Below are 23,603 nucleotides of genomic sequence, written 5' to 3'. Positions count from 1 at the left end.
TGCTGGGAACGAGACAAGAGGGGCAGATGTTCGGCTGGGCGGTTATGAAGCCCAAGTGCCTGGGCCGAGCCCTAGCTAATATCCTGCCCATAACTTCCTGCTCATGTGCACTCCAGGGGGTAGCAGTAATGGTTCAAAGGGTTGGGCCCCTGCCACTCACATGGGACACCTGGATTGGGTTCCAGACTTCTGGCTTTGACCTGGTCCCAGTCCTGGTTGTTGAAGACATTTAAGGGATAAACCAACAGATGGAGATCTCTGTTTTTGTGTCTCTAGCTTTTCAAATAAGTAATATCTGAAAAAAGAACAAAAAACTCTCAAGTCTATAATCAGCATACCACTGAACGGTGACAGATTAAATGTGTTTACATTAAATATTAAAAAGGGGGAGCAGGCAGGCACTTGGCCTAGTGGTTCGGCTGCCCACATCCCTCGCCAGAGTGCCTGAGTCTGAGCCCCAGCTCCACTCCTGACTCCAGCTTCCTGCTAGCACACTCCTTGGGAGGCAGCAGGTGATGGCTCAAGTACTTTGGTCCCTGCCGCTCGTGTGGAAGACCTGGACTGAGTTTCCAACCCCTGACTTCAGCCCAGGTTGTCGTTAGCATTTGGCCTGTGAACTAGCAAAGGTCTGTCTCTCGATTAAATAAAATAAATTTTAAAATGTTTAAAAATGTACAAAAACTATTAAAAGAGGAGGAGACAGAAACAGCCAAAGAACATAAGCAAAGATTCCCTACCTTATTAGTAATTAAAGTCATGTGTACATTAAGATGCCATTTCTGTCCTTTAGGTTGGCGCAGTGAAACAATTTTTGGTAAAGGTTAATGGAATCTCTCAGAAAGTATGGTGAGAACATAAACTGGATCAGTTGTCTTAGAGAACAATTCGATGGTATCTATTATTATTCAAAATGCACAGATTTTTCAACTTTGTGGCTCCAGGCCTAGATATCCTCTGCATCCACATGTCTGAGCACAGGGAGCATGGACCATCGAGGTTTTCATTGCCAGGCTCTCTGAAACGGAAGAGACTGAGGGAGCCTGTCAGAGGTTAGCTTTGTCTCTTTTGCCTTTTCTCTTGTAGGTGAGGCTCAGAGTCACAGACCACACAACTGCACGATTCCTTGGGCAGCCTCTCTTAGAATATCAACCACTCTGGAGCCACGGATATCAGAGGCGGCATCCCTGCTACAATCTCCAAAAGAGGATGTAAGCATAGTCCATGAGTTCTGAGGGTTTAAACACAGAACTTGGGCCAGCACTGTGGCCTAATAGGCTGAGCCTCCACCTGTGGCCCCGGAATCCCATGTGGGCGCTGGTTCGTGTCCCAGCTGCTCCTCTTCCAACGCAGCTCTTTGCTGATGGCCTGGGAAACAGCAGAGGATGGCCCAAGTGCTTGGGCCTCTGTACCCACATGGGAGATGGGGAAAAAGCTCCTGGCTCCTGGCTATGGATCAGCCCAACTCCAACTGTTGCAGCCATCTGGGGAGCGAATCAGCAGATGAAAGACCTTTCTCTCTGTCTATGTCTCTCTCTGTGTGTCTGTAACTCTACCTTTCAAATAAATAAATTAAATCTTTTTAAAAAAATATTTTATTTATTTATTTGAGAGGCAGAGGCAGAGGGCCTGGCGCTGTGGCGCAGTGGGTTAATGCCCTGGAGTTGAAGTGCTAGCATCCCATATGGGCACCAGTTCAAGACCGGGCTGCTCCACTTCTGATACGGCTCTCTGCTGTGGCCTGGGAAAGTAGTGAAAAATGGCCCAAGTCCTTGGGGCCCTGTACCCGCATGGGGCTCCTGGCTCCTGGCTTCAGATCGGCACAGCTCCAGCTGTTGTGGCCAATTGGGGAGTGAACCATTGGATGGAAGACCATTGGATGGCTCCTGGCTTTGGATTGCTGCAGCTCCAGCCATTGCAGCCATCTGGGGAGTGAACCAGAAGATAGAAGACCTCTCTCTCTCTCTCTCTCTCTCTCTCTCTCTGACTCTGCCTCTCTCTGTAACTCTGCCTTTCAAATAAATAAATAAATCTTATAAAAAATATAAACATCCCATTAAGAGGTCCACATACCACATTGAAGTGTCTGGGTTTGATACACAGTTCCAGCTCCTGGCTACAGCATCCTGATAATGCAAAACTTGGGAAGCAGCAGGTAATGGTTCCTGCCACCCACGTGGGAGACCTGGATGGAATTCTCAGCTCCCAGCTTTCGCCTGGACCTTGCAGGTATTTGGAAGGTAAACCAGCAGATGGAAGCTCTCTCTGTGTGTGTCTCTCAAATAAAGAATTTTTTAAAAATAAAAGTATATTGTAATATACTCATTTGCATATAAAATCTACATTGATGGGAAGAAAAATAAAATGTGATGGAGAGCTGAAAAAAAAAAGTATATTGTAGTGCAAAACCAAATTGAAATCCATGCTTTTTCTTAACACATTTTCCACGAACTTTTTGAAGACTAGTCCTCTACACTTGTTCAGTGAATGCCTGTTCACTGGCATTAGTTAGAAAACTTTGAAGCTGAATCTTAAACTCCTCCACCTGGCATACCGCTTGTACAGTTCAGGCGTCAACAGTGTTTGCTGTAATGGTTGGTGCTGCACCCCTTTCTCCCAGGGAGAAGGTGTTTATGGCAGTCCAGAACTGACCTCTCACAGTCATAAAGTCAGACAATGGTTTATGCCCCGCACCTGCTCTGAAGTAGGCGATGGTTCATTGTCCACATCTTTTTCTTTCAACCTTCTGATACCTGGTGACTTGAATATTCCATAATCCTGAGAAGTATAGTAAAGGTATTTTGTTGACTTAAAATTTTTTCAGGTGCTGGCTTTGTGGTATAGTGTGTAGAGCTGCTGCCTATGATGCTGGCATCACATATGGATGCTGGTTTGTGTCCTGGCTGTTCCATTTCTGGTCCAGCTCTGGGAAAGCAGCAGATGATGGACCAAGAGCTTGGACCCCTGCCAACCATCTGAGAAACACAGATAGAGTTCCTGACTCCTAACTTTGGCCTGGCCCAGTCCTGGCCATTGCACCATTTGGAGAGTGAACTAGCAGATGGAAGATCTCTCTCTCTCTCTCTCTGTAACTCTGATTTTCAAATAAATAAATAAATCTTTATAAAACTATTTTTAAGTTATTTTTACTTATTTATTTTTATTTTGTTTTAAAGGCAGAGAGACAAAAAGAGACAGAAGAATAGACAGAGTAAGGTCTTCCAACCACTTCACAACAGCCCACAACAGCCAGGCCTGGCCGAGTTGAAACCAGGAGCCCAGAACTCAGCCCAGGTCTTTCACTTGGGTGGCAGGGACCCAGGTACTTGAGCCATCACCTGCTGCCTCCCAGGGTGCACCTTAGCAGGAAGCTGAATCAACTGGAGGAGCCAGGTCTTGAATGAGGCACTCCCATATGGGATGTGGGCGTTGCCCCATACCAACCCCTGATCTACATAACCAGTTTACAGGTTATAGGCACTCTACGGTGATTTTTTTAAAACACAATAAAATTCCATTTGGGGGCCGGTGCTGTGGCATATTGGGTAAAGCTGCTGCCTGCAACGCCAGCATCCCATATGGGTGCAGGTTTGAGTCCCAGCCACTCCAGTTTCAATCCAGCTCCCTGCTAATGGCCTGGGAAAGAAGCAGAGAATGGCCCAAGTGCTTGGGCCCCTGCACCTATGTAGACTAGGATGAAGCTCCTGGCTCCTGGCTTCAGTCTGGTCCAGCCCTGGCTGTTGTGGCCATTTGGGAAGTGAACCAGAGATGGAAGATCTTTCTGTCTCTTCCTCTCTCTCTGTAACTCTTTCAAATGAATAAATACTTTAAAAAAATACATTTATTTAAAAAAAACCCACCATTTATCAAGGTCGAGTAGGTGTGCCCAACTCTGTGCAGGCTCAGCCCAGTTACAGATCACAGTGAGGATGCCGTCTTAACCCTGCAATACCTCTCCTGAAGAAGCACATGCACTTCTCCTGCCACCTGCATATTAGTTAGTGAAGGCTGATCTCTGAGAGACAGGGGAGGTAGTGGGATTCTGGGAGGTCAAAGGTCAGCTCAGCTGGGTTGGCACTCTGGGACTATCGTTTGTTCCTGGGCAGAAACACGTGACTGCACTCCGAGCCTGCCTTCCCTGGGGCTGTGCAAGGGCAAGGAAAGTGGGGGAGCATTGAAGCTGGAAGCTGACACCTCCAAATGCCACGCTGACCATCTGGGAGCACAAGGTCACCAATGCAACCCAAACCTCAAACTCAGAGGAACTGATCTGCACTGGGTCCCAGTGTCACTCAGTGTCATGAGCTGGTGCTTGTTCTCAGGCCAAAGGTCACCTGAGCTCCCTTCCTCTCCTCTCTCTCATGGCCTGCTGGCTCCTAACACAGTTGCACCACTTTATCAATGTCTGGCAACTCCTTATCTTATGCACACAAATCCAAAAGCTTTTCCTTCTCCATTTGCTTAGAAACCTTCTAAGTTCTTAAGTAAATTGGGGACATTCTTTGTGCTTCTTTAAAAAAAAAAAAAAACTGGGGGGATGGCAATGCTGGTTCCTGTCCCAGCTGCCTGCTAATGGCCTGGGAAAAGCCACAGAAGATGGTCCAAGTGTTTGGGAGACCCTGAGGAAGCTCCTGGCTACTGGCTTCAGCCTGGCCCAGCAATGGCCATTGCAGTCATCTGGAGAGTAAACCAACAGATCAAAGATCTCTCTCTCTCTCTCTCTCTCCCAACTTTTTCAAAATGAATAAATCTGTTTTTTAAGAAGTCTTAAATTTTTTAAAATTTTTTTTTCATTTTATTTGAGAGGGAGAGAGGGGAGAAAGAGAGGAAAGGAGGGAGAGGGAGGGAGAGGGAGTAGGGAGAGAGACGGGGGGGCTATTAACACACCCACTTTGCAGATAAGAAAACCAAGGCACAGAGAGGTGAAGTCATGGTAAAGTCCTCAAGTAAGGAGGTAGAACTCCATTGCCTGTGCCATTTACCACCATCCACCATCATTAACTTCAGCAGGCCTGTGAGGTGGGGGGAGGGGTAACATCCAAGTTAATCACTACAATGAGAGCAGAAGAGTGAGATACAAGGAGAGGTGCTGAGGATGAGCCCCACCTGGAGTCCGAACAGCTAAAGAAGCAATACACACATGGAGCTGCAGATAATCAGAGGCAGAGCATTTGACCACAGGCACTGGTTTTTGTCCGAAACACATAGTGCACAACAAGGCGCGGCCCAGCACGCAGGGAGAAGGCTGTCACCACCACGTCTCAGGGCCCAAGACCTCTTGGTTTTGTACCATGCTTGGGTGGGAGTGAGGTCAGACTGGGAAGGTCTGACCAAAAACTGCAGATTCTGGGTTTTCCTTCCAGACCCCCTGCCTTTCGAATGGTTTCCCGAAGACTGTGGTTTGGGAGATGGAGAAAGCCTTCTTGTCAATGTGGGAACCACAATGCACACTAAGGGGCATGTGCAGAACAGGAAGCAATCCCATTTTAGATGACTAAGCATATACTGCTGATGCTGAATCAGGGTTTCAGAGGTTGAAGGTCATTGTTCTAACTCCGGAGAGGTGAGCTCACTCCTGCAGATGACAGACCAGTTAGAAGCAGGCAGACTGAGACATAGTCTCTGTTTTGAAGAGACCGGAAATTTTGTACAGGAACCTGCTGCCAAACCTAAAGATTAGCTATTAAGTGGCCCCTTCACTTTATGAAAATTTATTTTGGCTTTCATCAACTTTGTGATCATGCCAGCATATAATATATTTTCTCCTCCTCCATAAGTAATTGCAACCATGGGATAACATTGGCAAAATAAGTAAATTATTCCTTGCAGCAGGTTTTGTGGGTTAGGCCACAGTTTGCAAAGCCAGCATCCCATATTAGATCTTGGGTTCAAGTCTCAGCTGCTCTGCTTCCAATATAGCTCCCTGCTAATGCGCAGGGGAAACAGCAGAAGAAAGTCCAAGTACTTGGCTGGACTTGTGGGAGACCCAGATGGAGTTCTGTGCTCCTTGGTTTGGCCTGGCCCAGCCTGGGCTGTTGTGGGCATTTGGGGAGTGAACCAGTGGATACTTCCCTGTCAAATATAAATAATAAACAAAAATTTTAAAGAAAAAATTATACATGGATCTCAATTTTTTTTGCACCAATGCAAACTCATCTTTTCAAAAACTTTTGGAAGTACGCTCATAACTGCTGCAGGCCAAGGTACTAAGACAGTAGGGTTAGAAGAGGGAAGGGCTTATTTGTGAGTTCAGATGCATACTGGGAAGGGAAAGAAACAGTATTTTCTCCTCATCTCCAATGCCTATGGAGAGCAGGTAGGTAACAGTAGTAGCAGATACGGACAGCGAATGGCTCTTACTGTGTGCCAGGCTAACCACTCACGCTAACCATTCAGTTCTCACAAATATGGGCAGTAGATCAATTGTCACAAACCCCACTTTGCAGAGCAGGCAAGTGGGGCCCACAGAGTGTGGCAGGGACAGGACACAAGGCCAGCAGCCAGCCCCAGATGCCCGCTCTGCTCACTGCACTTGATACCGACTCCTCCCAAGACAAGTGGACAAAATCACGTCCAGTCTGAAGGTGTTGGCCACACAGCTCTACAGGGCTCTTCATGTGCGTAGCTGATGTTCCTATCTTCAAAAAAAAAACAAAAAACAAAAACAAAAAAAAAAAAACAGCCAGCCAGAAATGTAGATTTTTATGTAAGTCTCCCAATTCTAAACTGACTCAACTTTATTTTAACCCTCTCCTGCCCACAAGGAGCCCATCAGCTGCCTGCCCTTAGCCTGGGGCCTCCTCTCACCTCCCCTGCTTGCTATGGAGCAGCTGCCTCTGCCCGGACAAACCTCTGGGGGATCCTGGGCCTGGCGGCCACAGGAAACTATCTCTGAGGACAGCAGCTCCTCAGGCCATGGATATGAATAATTAATTTGTTTGCTCACTGCCAGCCCACCAAGGTTACCAACACGCTCGATGCTCAGAAAGCAACTCCGCGTCCTTCTGAGACCATGAGAACAGGCAAGGAGGACGCGTGCGTGTTCAGGGACGCCATAGTGAAGTCTGGCACGGTGGCCCAGCCTGCGTGCCCGCTGCCCCCTGCTGCCGCCTTGGTGGGGCTCATCAGAGATGTGCCACGCACGCTGAGGCTGCTGCCGCTGTCAGCGGGAGTGGGCTCCGGATGCCTCCAGATGCTTTAAAACGAAACAAAAAAGGCCTAATTATGCAGCGCAAGCAAAGGCAAGGCAGCCGCATACAAAGCAGGGCTTTCCCCCTCATCGGACCTCAGCCCCAACCAGCCAGCCAGGCCTCACCCCCCACCCCGGATGCAGCCTGGGGAAGCGTCCGTAATTGGATGCTCCAGTGCTCCAGCTCTTGGATTATTCAAACTGCACGATTTCCAGAAGCCTCACGTTTCAATTAAGGGCACGACCAGGCAATAAGATGAACAAAATACCATTTTTTCACCCTCAGCAATACACATGGCCAAACTAGTAATCATGGGGAAAATAGTAAAATTGACCAACACGTACTGAGGGGTTGTGTTGAGCCAAGTGCCAAATAGAGTGCGTTCATATTGATTTATTTAATCTTTTTTTTTTTATTTATTTACTTGACAGGTAGAGTTATAGATAGTGAGAGAGACAGAAAGGTCTTTCTTCTGTTGGTTCACTCCCCAAATGGCCGCCATGGCTGGCGCTGCATTGATCCGAAGCCAGGAGCCAGGCGCTTCTTCCTGGTCTCCCATGCGGGTGCAGGGCCCAAGAACCTGGGCCATCCTCCACTGCCTTCCCGGGCCACAGCAGAGAGCTGGAGTGGAAGAGGAGCAACTGGGACTAGAACCCAGCGCCCATATGGGATGCCGGCGCTACAGGTGGAGGATTAACCAAGTAAGCCACGGCGCCGGCCCCTATTTAATTTTTTTTTTAATAAGGTACCACTGAGGCCTTTTTTTTTTTTTTTAAGATTTTATTTATTTATCCGAAAGGTAGAGTTACAGACAGTGAGAGGGAGAGACAGAGAGAAAGGTCTTCTCTCTGTTGGTTCACTCCCCAGATGGCTGCAACGGCTGGAGCTGCACCAATCCGAAGCCAGGAGCCTCTTCCCAGTCCCATGTGGGCACAGGGTCCCAAGGACTTGGGATATCTTCCACTGCTTTCCCAGGTCACAGGAGAGAGCTGGATTGGAAGAGGAGCAGCAGGGACTAGAACCGCGCCCATATGGGATGCCGGCGCCACAGACAGAGGATTAACCTACCATGTCACAGTGCTGGCTCCGAGGCCTTTTTTTAACCAAAAAAAATTTTAAGATTTATTTACGTGCGGCCAGTGCAGTAGCATAGTAGGCTAAGCCTCTGCCTGTGGTGCCGGCATCCCATAGGGATGCCGGTTCGAGTCCTGACTGTTCCACTTCTGATCCAGCTCTCTGCTATGGCCTGGGAAAGCAGCGGAAGATGAACTAAGGGCTTGGGCCCCTGCACATGTGTGGGAGACCTGGAAGAAGTTCCTGGCTGCTGGCTTTGGATCAGCCCATTTCCAGCCATTGCGTTCATTTGGGGAGTGAACCAGCAGATGGAAGACCTTTTTCCATCTCTCTGTCTCTCCCTCTTTCTGTTTGTAACTCTGCCTCTCAAACAAATAAAATAATTTTTTAAATTAATAAATGACTAGATTAAAGGCAAAATAGATTTTTATGGTTTGTAACTCAAGTATCCTCTTCACTATGTGAGGGACTTATTATGATTTTGCAAGGAGCAATGAACCCTCCTAAACAGCTTGTCATTTTCCTTTGTACAAACATCAACATTTGTGAGCGTCTGATTTCATTTCAGCGCTGGGGTCCTTATTTTCAGTTGCCATGGCTGGTTGTGTAGCAGGATATGCCTCTATGCCAGCCGCCTAGTAAGATCACAGATCTTGGAGTGGGTTTGGTGCAGCAGTTAATCACAGCTGGGACACCTGCATTCCACGCTGAGGGGCCTGAGTTCAGGATTCAGCTCAGGCTTCAACCCAGCTTCCTGCTAAAGGATACCCTGAGAGGCAGCAGGTGATGGGTCAAATATTTGGGTCCCTGTCACTCACTTGGGAGACCCAAATTGAGTTCCTGGCTCCTGGCTTCAGCATGGCCCAGCTCTAGCTGTTCACTTGGGGAGAACCAGCAAATGGAACCTCTCTCTCTCTCTCTCTCTCTCTCTCTCTCTCTCTGTGTGTGTGTGTGTGTGTCTGCCTTTCAAATAAAATTAATAACAAGTGGCCAGCACTGTGGCGTAGTGGGTGGAGCCTCCACCTGTGACACCAGCATCTCATATAGGTGCCAGTTTGTGTTCTGGCTGCTCCTTTTCTGATCCTTGGGTCCCTGCACTTGCATGGGAGACCTAGAGGAAGCTCTTGGCTTCTGGCTTTGGATTGACCCAGCTCCGGCTGTTGCGGCCATTTAGGGAGTGAACCAGAGGATGGAAGACCTCTTTTTTTTTTTTAAGATTTTTTATTTTATTTATTTGACAGGTAGAGTTACAGACAGTGAGAGGGAGAGACAGAGAGAAAGGTCTTCTTTCCGTTGGTTCACCCCCCAAATGGCCGCTACTGCCGGCATGCTGAGCCAATCTGAAGCCAGGAGCCAGGTGCTTCCTCTTGGTCTCCCATGGGGTGCAGGGCCCAAGCATTTGGGCCATCCTCCACTGCACCCCCGGGCCACAGCAGAGAGCTGGACTGGAAGAGGAGCAACCAGGACTAGAACCCGGGGCCCATATGGGATTCCAGCACCACAGGCGGAGGATTAGCCAAGTGAGCCACAACGCCAGCCCTGGAAGGCCTCTTTCTCTGTCTCTTCCTCTGTCTATAAGTCTACCTCTCAAATAAATAAATAAATAAATCTTTAAAAAAATAAATAAATAAAAACAAGGGGCCAGTGCTATGGTGCAGTGGGTTAATGCCCTGGCCTGAAGCGCCCGCATCCCATGTGGGCACCGGTTCGATACCGGACTGCTCCACTTCTGATCCAGCTCTCTGCTGTGGCCTGGGAAAGCAGTAGAAGATGGCCCAAGTCCTTGGATCCCTGAACCTCTGTAAGAAACCTGGAAGAAGCTCCTGGCTCCTGGCTTCGGATTGGCACAGCTCTGGCTGTTGCGGCCAATTGGGGAGTGAACCATCGGATAGAAGACCTCTCTCTCTCTCTCTCTCTTTGCCTCTCCTCACTTTGTGTAACTCTGACTTTTGAATAAATAAGTAAATCTTAAAAATAAAAGAAAAGAAAAGCAGAGTTACAGAGAGAGAGAGGGAGAGACAGAAAGAAAGAGATCTTCCACCTGCTGATTTACTCCCCAAATGGCTGCAATGGCCAGGGCCAGAACAGGCCACAGTTAGGAGCCTGGAACTCCATCCAGGTCTCCCATATGGTGCAGTAGCCCAAGGACTTAGACCATCTTCCTTTGCTTTCCCAGGCACGTTAGCAGGGAGCTGGATCAGAAGGGGAGCAGCCAGGACTTGAATCAGCACCTATATGAGATGCCAGCATTGGAGGTGGCAGCCTAACCTGCTGTGCCACAATGCCAGCCCCAAGTACAGACTTTCTAATGTCGGATCCGAGACTCAAACAGATGTCTCTGGGCAGAGATATTCCACTAAGTTACCGCAGTTCGCTCTTAGAGAAAGAGCACTCCTGTGTGGCCTCGGAGGAAGGAGGACTTTGAAAGCCCTTGTGCAACTTCTTTAGGGCCTGCCGATGTGTATCTGCTTCCTGCTGCTCTTGCTCTGTATCCTCTGTAAAAATAATCTTGGCCATCAGAATAATCCACTATCGAGTCTCTCTCTCTCTCTCTCTCTCTCTCTCTCTCTCTCTTTTGACAGGCAGAGTGGACAGTGAGAGAGAGAGACAGGGAGAAAGGTCTTCCTTTACCGTTGGTTCACCCTCCAATGGCCGCTGTGGCCAGCATGCTGCGGCCAGCCCACCACGCTGATCTGAAGGCAGGAGCCAGGTACTTCTCCTGGTCTCCCATGGGGTGCAGGGCCCAAGCACCTGGGCCATCCTCCACTGCACTCCCTGGTCACAGCAGAGAGCTGGCCTGGAAGAGGGGCAGCCGGGACAGAATCCGGCGCCCCGACAGGGACTAGAACCCGATGTGCCGGTGCCGCAGGCGGAGGATTAGCCTAGTGAGCCGCGGCGCCGGCCCCCACTATCGAGTTTTACAAATCCTTACAGCAATTCACTAAATGAAACAATTCAGCCATTTCTCACACTGCTTCTCACATACTTGAAATTCACCTCTCATAAACACGCAGCAACAGCTATGGTTACCACTTGCCCTTAGTTTGAAGGCAAGGTTTTTGAAGAAAATGCCTGGGTGTCTGAGGCTCAGAAGAGCCACTCTTTTGTCTGAATGTCAGTCAAGGGTCTGCGTCAGTCAGGATAAACCAGGCAAGGCTGCTGTAGCCAACAGCGCCCGAGGATGTCGGTGGTTAAAATGACAACAGTGTTCTTCTCGCTCATGGCACGTGTCCATTTGAGAGTTGACCAGGTGCTCTGCCCTGCACAGCCTCACTCTAGGATCCAGGCTGACAGAGCCGACACCATCTGCAACAGGGTGCATTGAATGCAGTAGCAGAGGCAAGAGACAGCTCAGAAGGATCTCACACCAGCAGTAAATGCTCGGGTCCAGCAGTCACTTCCTTTACATTCATCAGTCAGAACTGGGCAGGTGGTGTCACGCGATGTCAAGGGAATAGAAATGTAAACCAACTTACTTGTTCCCAGAAGACAAAAGGAGACAAAAACATTTAGTTTGCAGCCATACGGACCCGTGTGTGGCGGGAGAACCCTATCCGTCATGGCTGTAGGACTAGATGTTTTCCTCATTACCCATCTCCAGGAAAGGTGACACCGGGAGAAGAGACAAAATGGCAGTGGGTCCCAGCTAGTGGGCAGGTGGACAAGGCAGTGAGCTGGAAGGGCATTGGCTTCATGGAGAAAAACGACCACATCCCTTCTGTATCACTACTACAGAACACGACTTATCAATTGGGCTAAAAAAGGAGGAAGGGGAGGAAAAAACAATGATGATGATTAAGATGAAGACAAAGGAAATGGTGATAAGAGGTGGGAGGAGGAAGGAGAGGAGAGAGGAAAGGTCTTTAAATGCTTAGAGACCCAAGGGTTTGCCAGGGTATTCCAAATCTCACAAAATTCTCACTGGAAAACCTACAATCACTCATATATATATATTTTTTCAATAAACAGAACATGTCAGCACTGTGTAAGGGGCAGAGATACTAGAATGAAAATAATAGGGCTGGTGTCACAGTTCCTTGGGTTAAGCCATGGCTTGCAGCTCTGGCGTCTCACATGAGAGTGTCGGTTTGAGTCCTGGCTGTTCCACTTCCACTCCAGATCCCTACCCATGTGTCTGGGAAAGCAGTGGGTGATGGCTCAAGTCCTTGGACCTCTGCCACCCACATGGGAGACCGAGATCAAGTTCCAGGTTCCTGGCTTCAATCTGACTAGCCCTGGCCATTGCAGTCATTTGGGAAGAACCAACAGATGGAAGATCTCTTTCTGTCTCTCTGTCATTCTGCCTTCCAAATAAAGGGGGAAAAAATCTTAAAAAAAAATCAAAAACAGAATGAAAAGTGATTTCCTTTGAACCCACACCAACATCCAGAGAGGCAAGCAGTGGCCACTTAGACAATTGAATACCTGCTCAGATGTGTGACTGTGCCAAGTTCAGGTTAGGCCGAGGGCTGGCATGGGCTGTTTTTCCAAAGCTGTTCACACTCCTTTCTCTGCTAACATCCTTTACATGGAGGCTGGAGAGCTCAAATCCAGTTCCCCAGCCCTCCTCATGGCTGAAGATGGCCATGTGACCCAGTTTTGGCTAATAGCACAGGAGTCGCTGATAGGGCTTCCAGGGATATTTTCTTTAAAAGGTACCAAGTAGCCAGAGGAATCCTAGGGGCCCTCAGCATGCCACCTCCTCCTGAAACACCAGCAGATATCTGGGGATGTAGCAGGCTGTTGTTTTGTTTTGTTCTGTTTTTCTTTTTCTTTTTAGATTTATTTATTTGAAAGGCAGAGGCCCGCGCACCGCGCTGATCCGAAGGCAGGAGCCAGGTACTTATCCTGGTCTCCCATGGGGTGCAGGGCCCAAGCACTTGGGCCATCCTCCACTGCACTCCCGGGCCACAGCAGAGAGCTGGCCTGGAAGAGGGGCAACCGGGACAGAACCTGGCGCCCCAACTGGGACTAGAACCCGGGGTGCCGGTGCCGCAGGCGGAGGATTAGCCTATTGAGCCGTGGCGCCGGCCCTAAAGTTCTTAATTTGAACACATTTGCAAAGTACCTTCTCTTAAAAATCTATAGTTGAAAGGCAGAGTTTCAGAGACAGAGGGAGAGACAGAGGTCTTCCATCTGTTGGTTCACTCCCTAAATGGCCACAAGGGCTAGGGCTGGTCTAGTCGTTATGGCCATTTGGGGAGTGAACCATCAGATGGAAGATCTCTCTCTCTCTCTCTCTCTCTCTCTCTGTGTGTGTGTAACTCTTTCAAAGAAATAAATAAATCTTTAAAAAAAATTGATAATGTGCTCTTGGGCTCCAAGGCTTTGCTAGGACACCTTTGGGCGTCCTTACTCAGCATGCTGTGGCCATTGTGGCAGGGAATCTCCTGTTATTTGCAGGCAAACGCACTCCTAACTGAGACCCACTTTCTAGGAAGGCAGGGAAGACTTCATAGAAGAGGGGACCTCCTAGCCAAGACCCAAAGATAGACTGGAATTTGAACAACATGGAGACAGACTTCCAGGGAAGTGCAGAGGGATGAGTGTTTGAGGTGTGTTTGGAGACCATCAACAGCTCAGAACTGCTGAAGCACCAGGCATATACATGTGTGGGTGGGGGAGGGTGGACAAGAGGGTAGAACCGACCACACCACGGTTGGCCTGGGATATTTGCATGTAAGGCGCTCAAATTGTATACTGTAGGCAATGGGGAACCACTGAGGAATGCAAGCAAGTGTACGGGCTACAGCAATCAATAGCCTTTATGTAGAACACAACTGGGGGTGCTGGTGCTGTGGCATAGTGGGTGAAGCCGCCGCCTGAGGTGCCGGCATCCTATATGGGCACAGCTGCTCCACTTCTGGTCCAGCTCTCTGCTATGGCCTGGGAAAGCAGTGGAGGATGGCCCAAGTCCTTGGGCCTCTGCACCCGCATGGGAGACTCAGAAGAAGCTCCTGGCTCCTGGCTTCGGATCAGCACAGCTCTGGCCATTGTGGCCAATTGGAGAGTGAACCCTTGGATGGAAGTCCTCTCTCTGTCTTTCCTTCTCTCTCTGTGTAACTCTGACTTTCAAATAAATAAATAAATCTAAAAAAAAAAAAAAAAGAACACGACTGGGGGCTGGAGGGGTGATGAGGGGTGATGACGTCTACATACTCACCAACATCCATGGAGCACCTCTTATGTGAAAGGCACAATGCTTTTCTACAAAGACAAACAAGACACAGGCTGAAACAAGGCCCCTTGTCACCATGCCAACCATGGTACTCACGGAAACTCAAGTATGGGATGTTTTGTTATAGAAATCTGGGGTGGGAAAACTCCCTCCATTCAGACACCAGAGACAACAGAGGATCCAAGCGGTTTATTACCCCAGCGGGCTCAGCTGGAATCACTTCCTGAGAACTGAGCAACAATCCCAAGTTTCTTACAATGTTTATAGGTTCATCAGCATCATACCTTAGCCGTTACAGCACTGGTGGGTTTAAATTGCAGCCTACGTGACGTAAGACCACATTTTCGACGATTGGTGGGCCCGGTATAGTTTGTACAAGAGATATCAGGGGCAGATTCATGAGGATGGATTTATGACTGGAGTTTACAGAAGCAGAACTTAGGCCATCTTCCCTCCCTAGATAAGATCACAGGGGGCAGCTGCTTCACCAGGTAATTGCCAGCAGCAGCTTTTCAAGGTCTGTGTTGGGAGGAGGGGTCTGCTTTTCTTTCTTTGTCTCTGGTTGCAGCCATATTTCCTCTACAGTTTAAACTCCAACCCAGTTCCAGGAAACACAAATGGGGGGATGTGGGAGGATGGGGGGGTGTCTCAGAGGAATTAAGGCCAAACCTGGGGCCTGTGTTGTGGAGCAATAGTTTGAGTCCAGGATGCTCCATTTCTAATTCAGCTCCCTGCTAATGCACCTGAGAAAGCAGCAGAAGATGGCCCAAGTGCTTGGGCCCTTGCCACCCACATGGGAGACCCAGATGGATTTTTGGGCTCCTGGTTTTAGCTTGGCCCAGCCCCAGCTGTTGTAGCCATTTGGGGAGTGAGCCAGTGGATGGAAGATATTTTTCTCTCTCGGCCTCTTCCTATCTCTTCTGCCACTCTGCTTTTCAAATAAATAAATCTTAAAAAACAAAAAAACAATGCCCAGCCTACTCTTTATGCCAGGGGGCCCAGGACAGCGCAGTAAGAAGACAGGGAATGGAGAGGCTGATGGCCCTTTTGTGGAACATCTCACCCTAACAAGCCCTGCTGGTCCCTCAAATCTAGTTTCTAAATCACTGTATGTGGCAAATTAGGAACAGGTTTGGAGCCAGTGTGTGGCAATAGCAGGTTAAGCCAAGGCCTGTGACTCGGCATCCTATATGGGTAGAGATTTGCATCCCATCTGCTTCACCTCCCATCCAGCTCCCTGCTGATGCAACCAGGAAGGAAGCAGAGGATGGCTCAAGTACTTGAGCCCCTGCCACTCACATGGGAGCCCCTCATGGAGCTCCCGGCTTCGGCCTGGCCCAGCCCTGACCTTTGCGGCCATTTGGGGAGTGAATCATCAGATGGGAGACCTTTGTCTTTCCCTCTCTCTCTCTGTAACTCTTTCAAATAAATAAAATAAAATCTTTAAAAAAAAAAAAAAAGGAAAAAAAGGGATTGATTGACACCACTGTGGAGAGGCCTGGGCTCAGAGATCACCCCACCCAGTGCAAACAACCTGGAATCAAAGGACAGCAGCGGCTGCCCGACTTCGTGGATGCACTAAAAGCCACACTGCATGCTTCAGAAGAGGCGAGCTCTATTGACTTAGCTCTCAATAAGGAATTAATTAGCTTTTTAAATTGGAGGAGAAATCCCCCCGCCACTTAGTGCTATGTGGTCTCGGGTTTGTCAGCCCACCAGCCACAGCCTCAGTTTCTCATCTACAAAGCGAGGAGTCTTGCTTTTTGTAGGAGACTGAATTGTAAGTGCGATCGTGTAGGTGAAGCACTCAACACAGGGCCTTGCAGACAGTAGGCGCTAAATGTTCCCCCTTCCTTCCATCCGAGGGGACAGTCACATTCTGTAAAACCAGGATGCAGCAGTAGCAGCTCTATACCCTTGGTCTCGGGCAGACTGCAGCAGGGATCCCGCGGGAAGAGGGGAACGGGAACTGAAGCCGCCGCTCACCGTGCAAAAACTGCAGGTTTGCTCAGCAGCTACACGGTGCGGAAACAACGGGAGATTCACGTGGTGTAAACAGACCTAGACAGACAGAGCCACAGGCGCCGAGGTTTCTGCTGGCGATTCGAGAGTGGTATACAAACAGACTGCAGTGTCCACGTCAGCCAGATCTGCCCCGGCACCTGGACAAGTCCACGCAATCACAACGCAGCCCTGAGGTTCAGAGATGACCAATGCCCCCCCCCCCCCTTGCTAGGCGCTGCTTAAAACGAAAACGCACCTTACATAACCAGAATTTTCCAGCACTGCACCAAGGCAGGGGATTTACTCGTTTTCACTGCGCATCTCATTTGTGACTATTCTAAAATCAACCAGGTACTGAGCAAGTGCCTGTCACGTGCCCAGCCCCGTGAAAGAGAAGCATAAGCCGCGATCTCTGCTCTTAAGGAGCCAGTTAAGCTCTTCGTCTGAGAGCCACGCTTCACAGCCAACATATAAGAGGCATCGTGCCTTGCACAGAGCAGTGGCTCTGCTGTTGTTTGTTCACTGGGTCAATGAATTAATAGACGGCACAATAATAAGGCAATTGTGCCATGTGGGGCTCACTCGAGGAACCACAAGATGGCTTGGAGTAGTTGGAAAAGGCTTGTGCCAGAGGCTGCTAGCTGCCTGCTCCCTATCAATTCTTCCATTTTCCCTTGTAACACAGCCTGTATTTTCCTTGGCGTGGCCACACACCCAGATTCAATATTATGCGTCCAGCCTCACTGTGGCTGGAGGTGGTTTATGAGATACCCACAGAAGACAGGCTTCTAGGAAAGTGCCTTTAACTGCGGACACCACTCGCTCTTCTTCCCATTCTTGTAACTCCTGCCTGCAACGTGAGCCCGAGGCTACGTGGGACCAGGAGGCAGCCGGGGCACAGAGGAGCAGGATGATCAGAAAGCCTGAGCTGGGCACACCATGGAGTCCCACACTCACCCTCTACCGCTCACCTCTGGAGTGCTTGCACGTGCAGAAATGCACCTCTTATCTTGGTTAAGCCACTTTTTCAGGGGGTTTTGTCATACGCAGCAAACCAATACCAGGTTCTGTGGAAAAGCCAGGCCTTAAAGGAAAGGTTGGTGTCAGGACTGGGGAAGAGGAGGTGGGAGGGATTCTCGGGCACCAGAGGAGCACAGGACAGGACCCTGGCAGGAAGGCACCTTGGCCGCCAGCATGTCAGGGGAGAGAGGGCTTGGTGGGGGCAGGCCCAGGGACCACAAAGGAGCAACACAGCTGCTCTCCCAGAGGATCCGTGGGGAGAGGAGGGGAGGGTGCTTGGGAACTTCATGACGGGAAGAGAGGCCAACACGAGTGGCGGTCTGCTCCTCCGACTGGGGGTTCCTGGGCCTGGAACAGTAGCAGGCCTCACGCTGTCTGGGACGCGCTCCACACCGTGCACCTGCAGCATTACCTCATTCAGGTGTCACACCAGGTCTGTGAGACAGTCGTGTTTTCCCCCATTCTGCACATCAGGAACCTGAGGCACACAGAGGGGCGCTAAGTCACCCTGCAGAAGCCTCACAGGCTGCAGGCTGAGTGAGACCAAGCCCCTTTGCAGGGAAGGAAAACACTCGCATGAGTATTTCAAAGCCTGGAGAAAGGAGAAAGGCCCTGACTTTACAACATAAAGACCCATAGCCAAATGCAAAGTCTATGGCCTTGGGGATTAACCAGAAGACAACCAAAAGGAGACCATGGGGACAGAGTATTTTTTCAGGCGCCAGTGTTGCAGCGCAACCAGTTAAGCCGCCACCTGCGATAACACCGCATCCCATACTGGAGTGGGGGTTCCAGTCCCAGCTGCTCTGCTTCCCATCCAGCGCCCTGCTAATGAGCCTGGGAAGGCAGCAGAAGGTAGCCAAAGTGCTTGGGCCCCTGTCACCCACGTGGGAGACCCGGACGGAGTTCCTGGCTCCCAGCTTTGGCCTGGCCCAGCCTGTGATGTTGAGGCCATTTGGGGAGTGAACCAGCAGATGGAAGAGCTCCCTCTGTATCACTCTGCCTTTCAAATAAAAAAAAGAAATTAAAAAAAATAGACTTGGTTGCATTTACTACGTGTACAGGAGGGAGGAATTGTTAAACAAACCCACTTGCTACCCTCTGGCAAGCCATAAAGCGGTCACGAGGTGCAGATGGTGGGGGGGTGGTGGGGGAGGGGAAGGAAGGCAAACACTGAAGAGCAAAATCAGCTCCAGTTACAGAGGAACCACAGCAAAGCTCCGGCTCGTATGTCTCAAATCGTTTTTTAATCTCTCTCCACAACAGGGTTTGAGAAATAATTATTCTATCACAATGAAGGTTTAAAATTCAATACTTTGAGTTAAGCTATTCCGTCACATCCACCGGGCACAAGGAATTCTTCCTGGAGCAGCGATCTCATTATCACTGACCGGAAGGTGAAAATAAATCCGCCAGGTTACAAATGACCCAGGTAACATGAGTACGCAGTTGGAAATGCATTTCCCATGAAGATGAAAATAAAATTCTCCTGGCAGCCTGGCACAACCTGACGGTGGGGCCTCCCAAGGAGAGAAACCTGGCATCCTACGTCTGACTCAGGACAGTTCCACAGGCTGGAAGCTCACAGGGTCGGCTTTGCAGACTGACCCGAGTCCACCACATGCTAACACGCATCACCTTGGACAAGTTCCTTTACCCCTCTGAGTCTCAGCACCTGCACCTGCGAGACAGCATGAAGGGCAGGCATTTGGCATAGAGGCTAAGAGGCTGCTGGGGAGGACTGAATCCCATCTTGGAGTGCCTGGTTTGAGTGTTGGCTCTTCTTCTGATTCCAGCTTCCTGCTCATATGTACCCTGGGAGGCAGCACAGGAGGCTCAAGTATCTGTGTCCCTGCCACTCATGTGGGAGACCTGATGAAGTCCCGGGCTCCTGGCCACAGCCTGGGCCAGCTCCAACTATTATAGGGATTTGGGGGAATAAACCAGCAGATGGGATCTCTTCGGATCTCTCTCTTTCTCTCTGTTGATCTACCTTTCAGATAAAAAATAAACAAAACTTTAAAAGTCAAATGTATTAACTCAAAGGAATGACACAAAAGCCAGGAAAAGATGCTGTAAGGTTGCAGGAGACGATCTGCTGCTGCTGTCACTGTGGCTGTGACAGGACTCACATCTTCAGTGTTCTCTGCTCCAAATCTCAGGAAAGAGGTCACACAAAGCAGCCTAGCTTCAGAGACCACAGTGCTAGTCAATGTTTTCAAGCCTTTTGCCCAAACCATAGCAAGAAATACACTCTGCATCAGCACCCAGTGTACACACACACACACACACACACGTAGCTGTGACTGAAGCTTTAACACTGAAGAATACCATTTTGCACTCTGATATTTCCTCTTCTCTCCATCCCACTAAAAAAGGTACCATTCAGCAGATATTTGTGGAACACTGCATATGCATTAGACACTGCTTGTAGGTGTTGAGGCCACGTCGGTGAATGAGACAGACAAAAGTCTCTCATCTCCTGGAGCTTGCATTTTACTGGAAAGAGAGTGAATCATGCTCCGAGATGATAGTGTGTGACATTGTATTCTGCAGTGCACATGGAGAAAAAGAAAGCAGTGCAGGCCGGGGGGGGAGGGGCACAGAAAGCCTCAGAAGGCCTTCCCTGCCAGCTGCGCTGATCTAGGGGGGGCAGTCAGCCTCTGCATGAAGACCCCTGCCCAGAATCACCCCACTCCAGGTCTCCCTGTGTGTACACTGCCTGTCCACTCCCACTCACTTCCTCCCTGAGGAGGACTTGGAGACAGGAGGCAGGGCTCCGATATGCACCTGTGCAGGGGTTCCCTACACAAGCTGGCCCTGCAGAGGGGGCCTGAAGTACAGCTTAGGTACCACTGGCCAGAGCCACGGGTGTCAGCCGTGTGCCCTGGCTATAGTCTTTAGTCCAGAGGAAGGAAAACCGCTGGCACACCCAACCCCTTAGCTCAGGGGCAGTGCTGGCCCACAATCTGCATGAAGGCACCCTATGTGCTCGGGTTCCACTGATGGAGAGGAGGCCATGCACAGAAGTAAAAATTATGCCCTGGGGAAAACACAGAGCACTGGGCACACCTGGCAGGTGACTGATGTGGGCCTCTGGGGAGATGGCATTGCAGCCAGCTCTACCACTTGGGTAGCTTCCACCGAGGGCATCTCGAACTTGGCACGGGAGCAAAGCCTTCAGGCGCCTGCTTTAAGTTAAAGAGGCACATAAAAATGCTACTAGCATGGCAGCAAAGGCACTACCTATGGGAGCGGCAGCCAATCTCTGCTAATGAATAAGTGTAATTGATCAAAACAGATGACTCAGAGGACCTTCCAAATGTGCTACTTTAGCAAAGTGGGCAGTTTTTCATTCAAATGCAAACTCGTCCAGATCAGATCTAATAATGGAAATTTTGGAACAATCCCAGCACCAGTGATCTCTCTCTCTCTCTCTCTCTCTCTCTCTCTTTTGCTCTCGCTCTTGCTCTCCCTCCCTCCCTCCTTCACTGAGCAAGAAGGCATCTGAGGTTCCAGGCTGCAGCTTCACCCAACCAGACACTAACATATGCTGTCCATGTGGCTGAGGGATCTCGGATGGGCCCCAGATGCAGCAAAGGCACAACCCCAGGCCACCCCACAACCCCTGCCTGACCCTGCTCCTCAGCCGCACTTCCACTCCTCACCTTGGGAAGAGCTGCGTGGACTTAGAACACGATCACCCACTGACCTGGGCAAGCTCACTGAGCACTGACTACCTGCAAGGTACCTGGAGACCACCTCCAGGGGATTTAAGGCTGCCTAAGACGGGCCCTGCCCCCAGAAAGGACTTTAGATGTGAAGGCCGAGAGCAGCTGGCAGAGGCGCCGGGCCAGGTCTCAGCTCCCCGACATGCCCGGAGCTTCAGTTTCCTCCTTTATCAGATGGAGGCACCTGGACTAGGCATGATCTCAGGGCACCGGGCCAGCTGAAAACAACAGGATCCCAAGCCTCCCAGGCAGCCAGCTGAGGGGTGCAGCTTTCTAGGAAGGGGAGAGTGGGCAGAAGGGAGATGTGGGGGTGGGGTGAGGACCCTATCCCTTTCTGGAGGGAAAGGCTGTTACATTTAAGCCTCAGCACATGGCACAGGCTGGAGATGACAAGTTCAGAAAATTAAGTGGAGGATTTAGACTTGCACACCAAAGAATGTGGGGGCAGTGTGGGGGCACTGGGGCTTGTGTAGAGAAGGATGCTCTCTGAGCACACCTGCGGAGGGTGGCTTGGAGGGGTGGCACCGTGAGGGACATCGCAATAGAAGCCTGAAGTGAAAGGTTTTCCGCATCTGACCCTGCGGCGGCCACACTCCCAACGTTACCTCCATCAACTCGCCCAAGCCCCAAATCACTCCGCACTTTTTAGAGTGGCTTCAAGGTAAACAGGTGAATCTCAACCCCCTTCCTCCCAGGCGCTAAAGAGCAAACAGGACAACCTAGGTCTACCAAGCGGGGGGTGCTGGAAGGGTCACCAGCCCGGGCAGTGTGCGGGGCAGGGGTCTAGAACCGGACGCGCCTACCTGCAGAGGAGCCGTCCTCGTGGTCCGAGCTGTTGCGACTGCCGTCGCTGCCCCTCTCAGGCGAGCTGTGGCTGGGTGAATCCCGCTCGGGCACCCGCAGGAACCTCTTGCGTCGCCACGGGGGCAGGTGCTCGCGGGCCCCGCGTCTAAGGGGCTCATCCTCGGCTAGAGGTGAGCCCCGGCAGTCCTTGGTCTCCGCCTCCGCCTGCTCCTGGTCGCGGCTTTGGCGCTGCTGCCGCCGGCCCCCGGGGATCAGGTGCATCCAGCGGTGGGGGCTGCACGCCCGTGCCCGCTTCTCGGCCTCCTCGCGGGTACCGAAACGGCAAGGGGCCATGAGCAAGTGGCCGAGGACAAATTTCTCGTTCAAATCTACCATCTCGAAGTCGTGGTCACTGCTGTCTCCCCACTCGTCAGCGCCCGAAGCGTCCGGCTCGCCCTCCTCCGAGCCCCGCCCCGCGCTGCTGCCCGAGGACCGCTGCTCTCCAGGGGCGCCCGCACCCGAGCCATCGTGGCCGGGGGACGCGCTGTCCTCCCGCGGTTGGAACAGCAAGCGAGGCTGCAGCAGCTGCTGGTGGATGGCGGCGGTCAAGCTGCGCACCGCGCCCCCAGCGCCAGCCGCCCCGGGCCAGGCGGGGAGGTCCGGGAACGCGCGTGGGAGCGCCTCGGGCGGCGCCGCCACCTCAGGGTCCGCGCGCGCAGGGCCTTGGGGTCCTCCGCCGCAGCGTGCTGCGCCCTCCTCCTCCTCCTCGCGCGGCTCGGGCTCCAGCTCTGGCGCCTGCCCGGCTGGCTCTGGCTCTGGTTCCTCGGCCGGGGCGCCCCCGCTGCCACCCGCCGCGCGCTCACAGCCGAGGTCCGGCGTCTCCCCGGCCAGGGCGGCCTGCAGGTAGGAGACTTTGAACTTCTCCTCAGCCAACACCTGTTGCAGCCGCTTCAGGTTGAGTTTGCAGCGCTCCAGCTCCCGCTCCATGTCCAGGACCGAGTCCAGCTTCATGACTGGTGCCTCCTCCCCGGGGAACTCGGCCTGCCAGTGGCGCGCGAATTCCTGCGGGTCCCACATGCCTGGCGCCCCGTCGGGCCTCCGGGGCCGGGTCCTGAGCGCCTGCCCTTCGCCTCAGCCGCTGAAGAGAAAACGACAAAAAAAAAATAAAGTTTTTCCCCTTCCGCTCCAGTGCCTTTTTTTTTTTTTTTTCCTCTTCTGCTTCTGGTTTTTGCCTCCCTGACGTCAGCAGCCACCCGCGGCTGAGGCGGACGCCCGGTGGCCCTGCGGCGGCCCCCCGGGCTGGACGCGGAGTCTGCAGGCTGCAAGCCCCGCCGCCGTGCCAGGCGCCCCCTGGGCTGGGGCGTGCGGAGAGCCGCGGCGGGGCCGGCTCTTAGTTTCCCTGCTCCGCGGACTGCGCAGCTCCGGCAGCAGCTCGAGGTCCGGCCCGCAGTTCCCTGCAGCCCAGCGCGGGGCGCGCGGCCGGCAGGAGGCGGGAGCCCCGGCGAGGGAGCGCGCGGGGGCGTCCTGGACCTGAGCCAAGCTCCCGCTACCGGCTCGCCGCAGCCTCGCCTGGCCGGGCCCAGCGCCGCGCCCTGGACCGATGGGGAGAGGCAGGCGAAAGGACAG

The 23,603-nt window shown here is 51.5% G+C and overlaps 1 protein-coding gene across 2 annotated transcripts in view; it reads right to left on the bottom strand.

Annotated features, from left to right (window-relative positions):
- ABR (ABR activator of RhoGEF and GTPase) overlaps nt 1-23,167 on the bottom strand; it is a 181,688-nt gene extending 158,521 nt beyond the window's left edge. Inside the window, exon 1 of one of the 2 annotated variants that reach the window (XM_017348925.3) lies at nt 21,998-23,167. In XM_017348925.3, the coding sequence (XP_017204414.1) occupies nt 21,998-23,054 (1,057 nt within the window). In that variant the 5' untranslated portion in view covers nt 23,055-23,167. The remainder of the gene's footprint in view (nt 1-21,997) is intronic. The other variant, XM_002718897.5, reaches the window with a different exon arrangement.
- Between the last annotated feature and the right edge of the window lie 436 nt (nt 23,168-23,603).

This window comes from Oryctolagus cuniculus, chromosome 17 (assembly GCF_964237555.1).
Source record: "Oryctolagus cuniculus chromosome 17, mOryCun1.1, whole genome shotgun sequence".
Classification (NCBI taxonomy): domain Eukaryota; kingdom Metazoa; phylum Chordata; class Mammalia; order Lagomorpha; family Leporidae; genus Oryctolagus; species Oryctolagus cuniculus.
The sequence above is the reverse complement of the archived record's forward strand: the minus strand, read 5'-3'. Positions and strand labels throughout refer to the sequence as shown.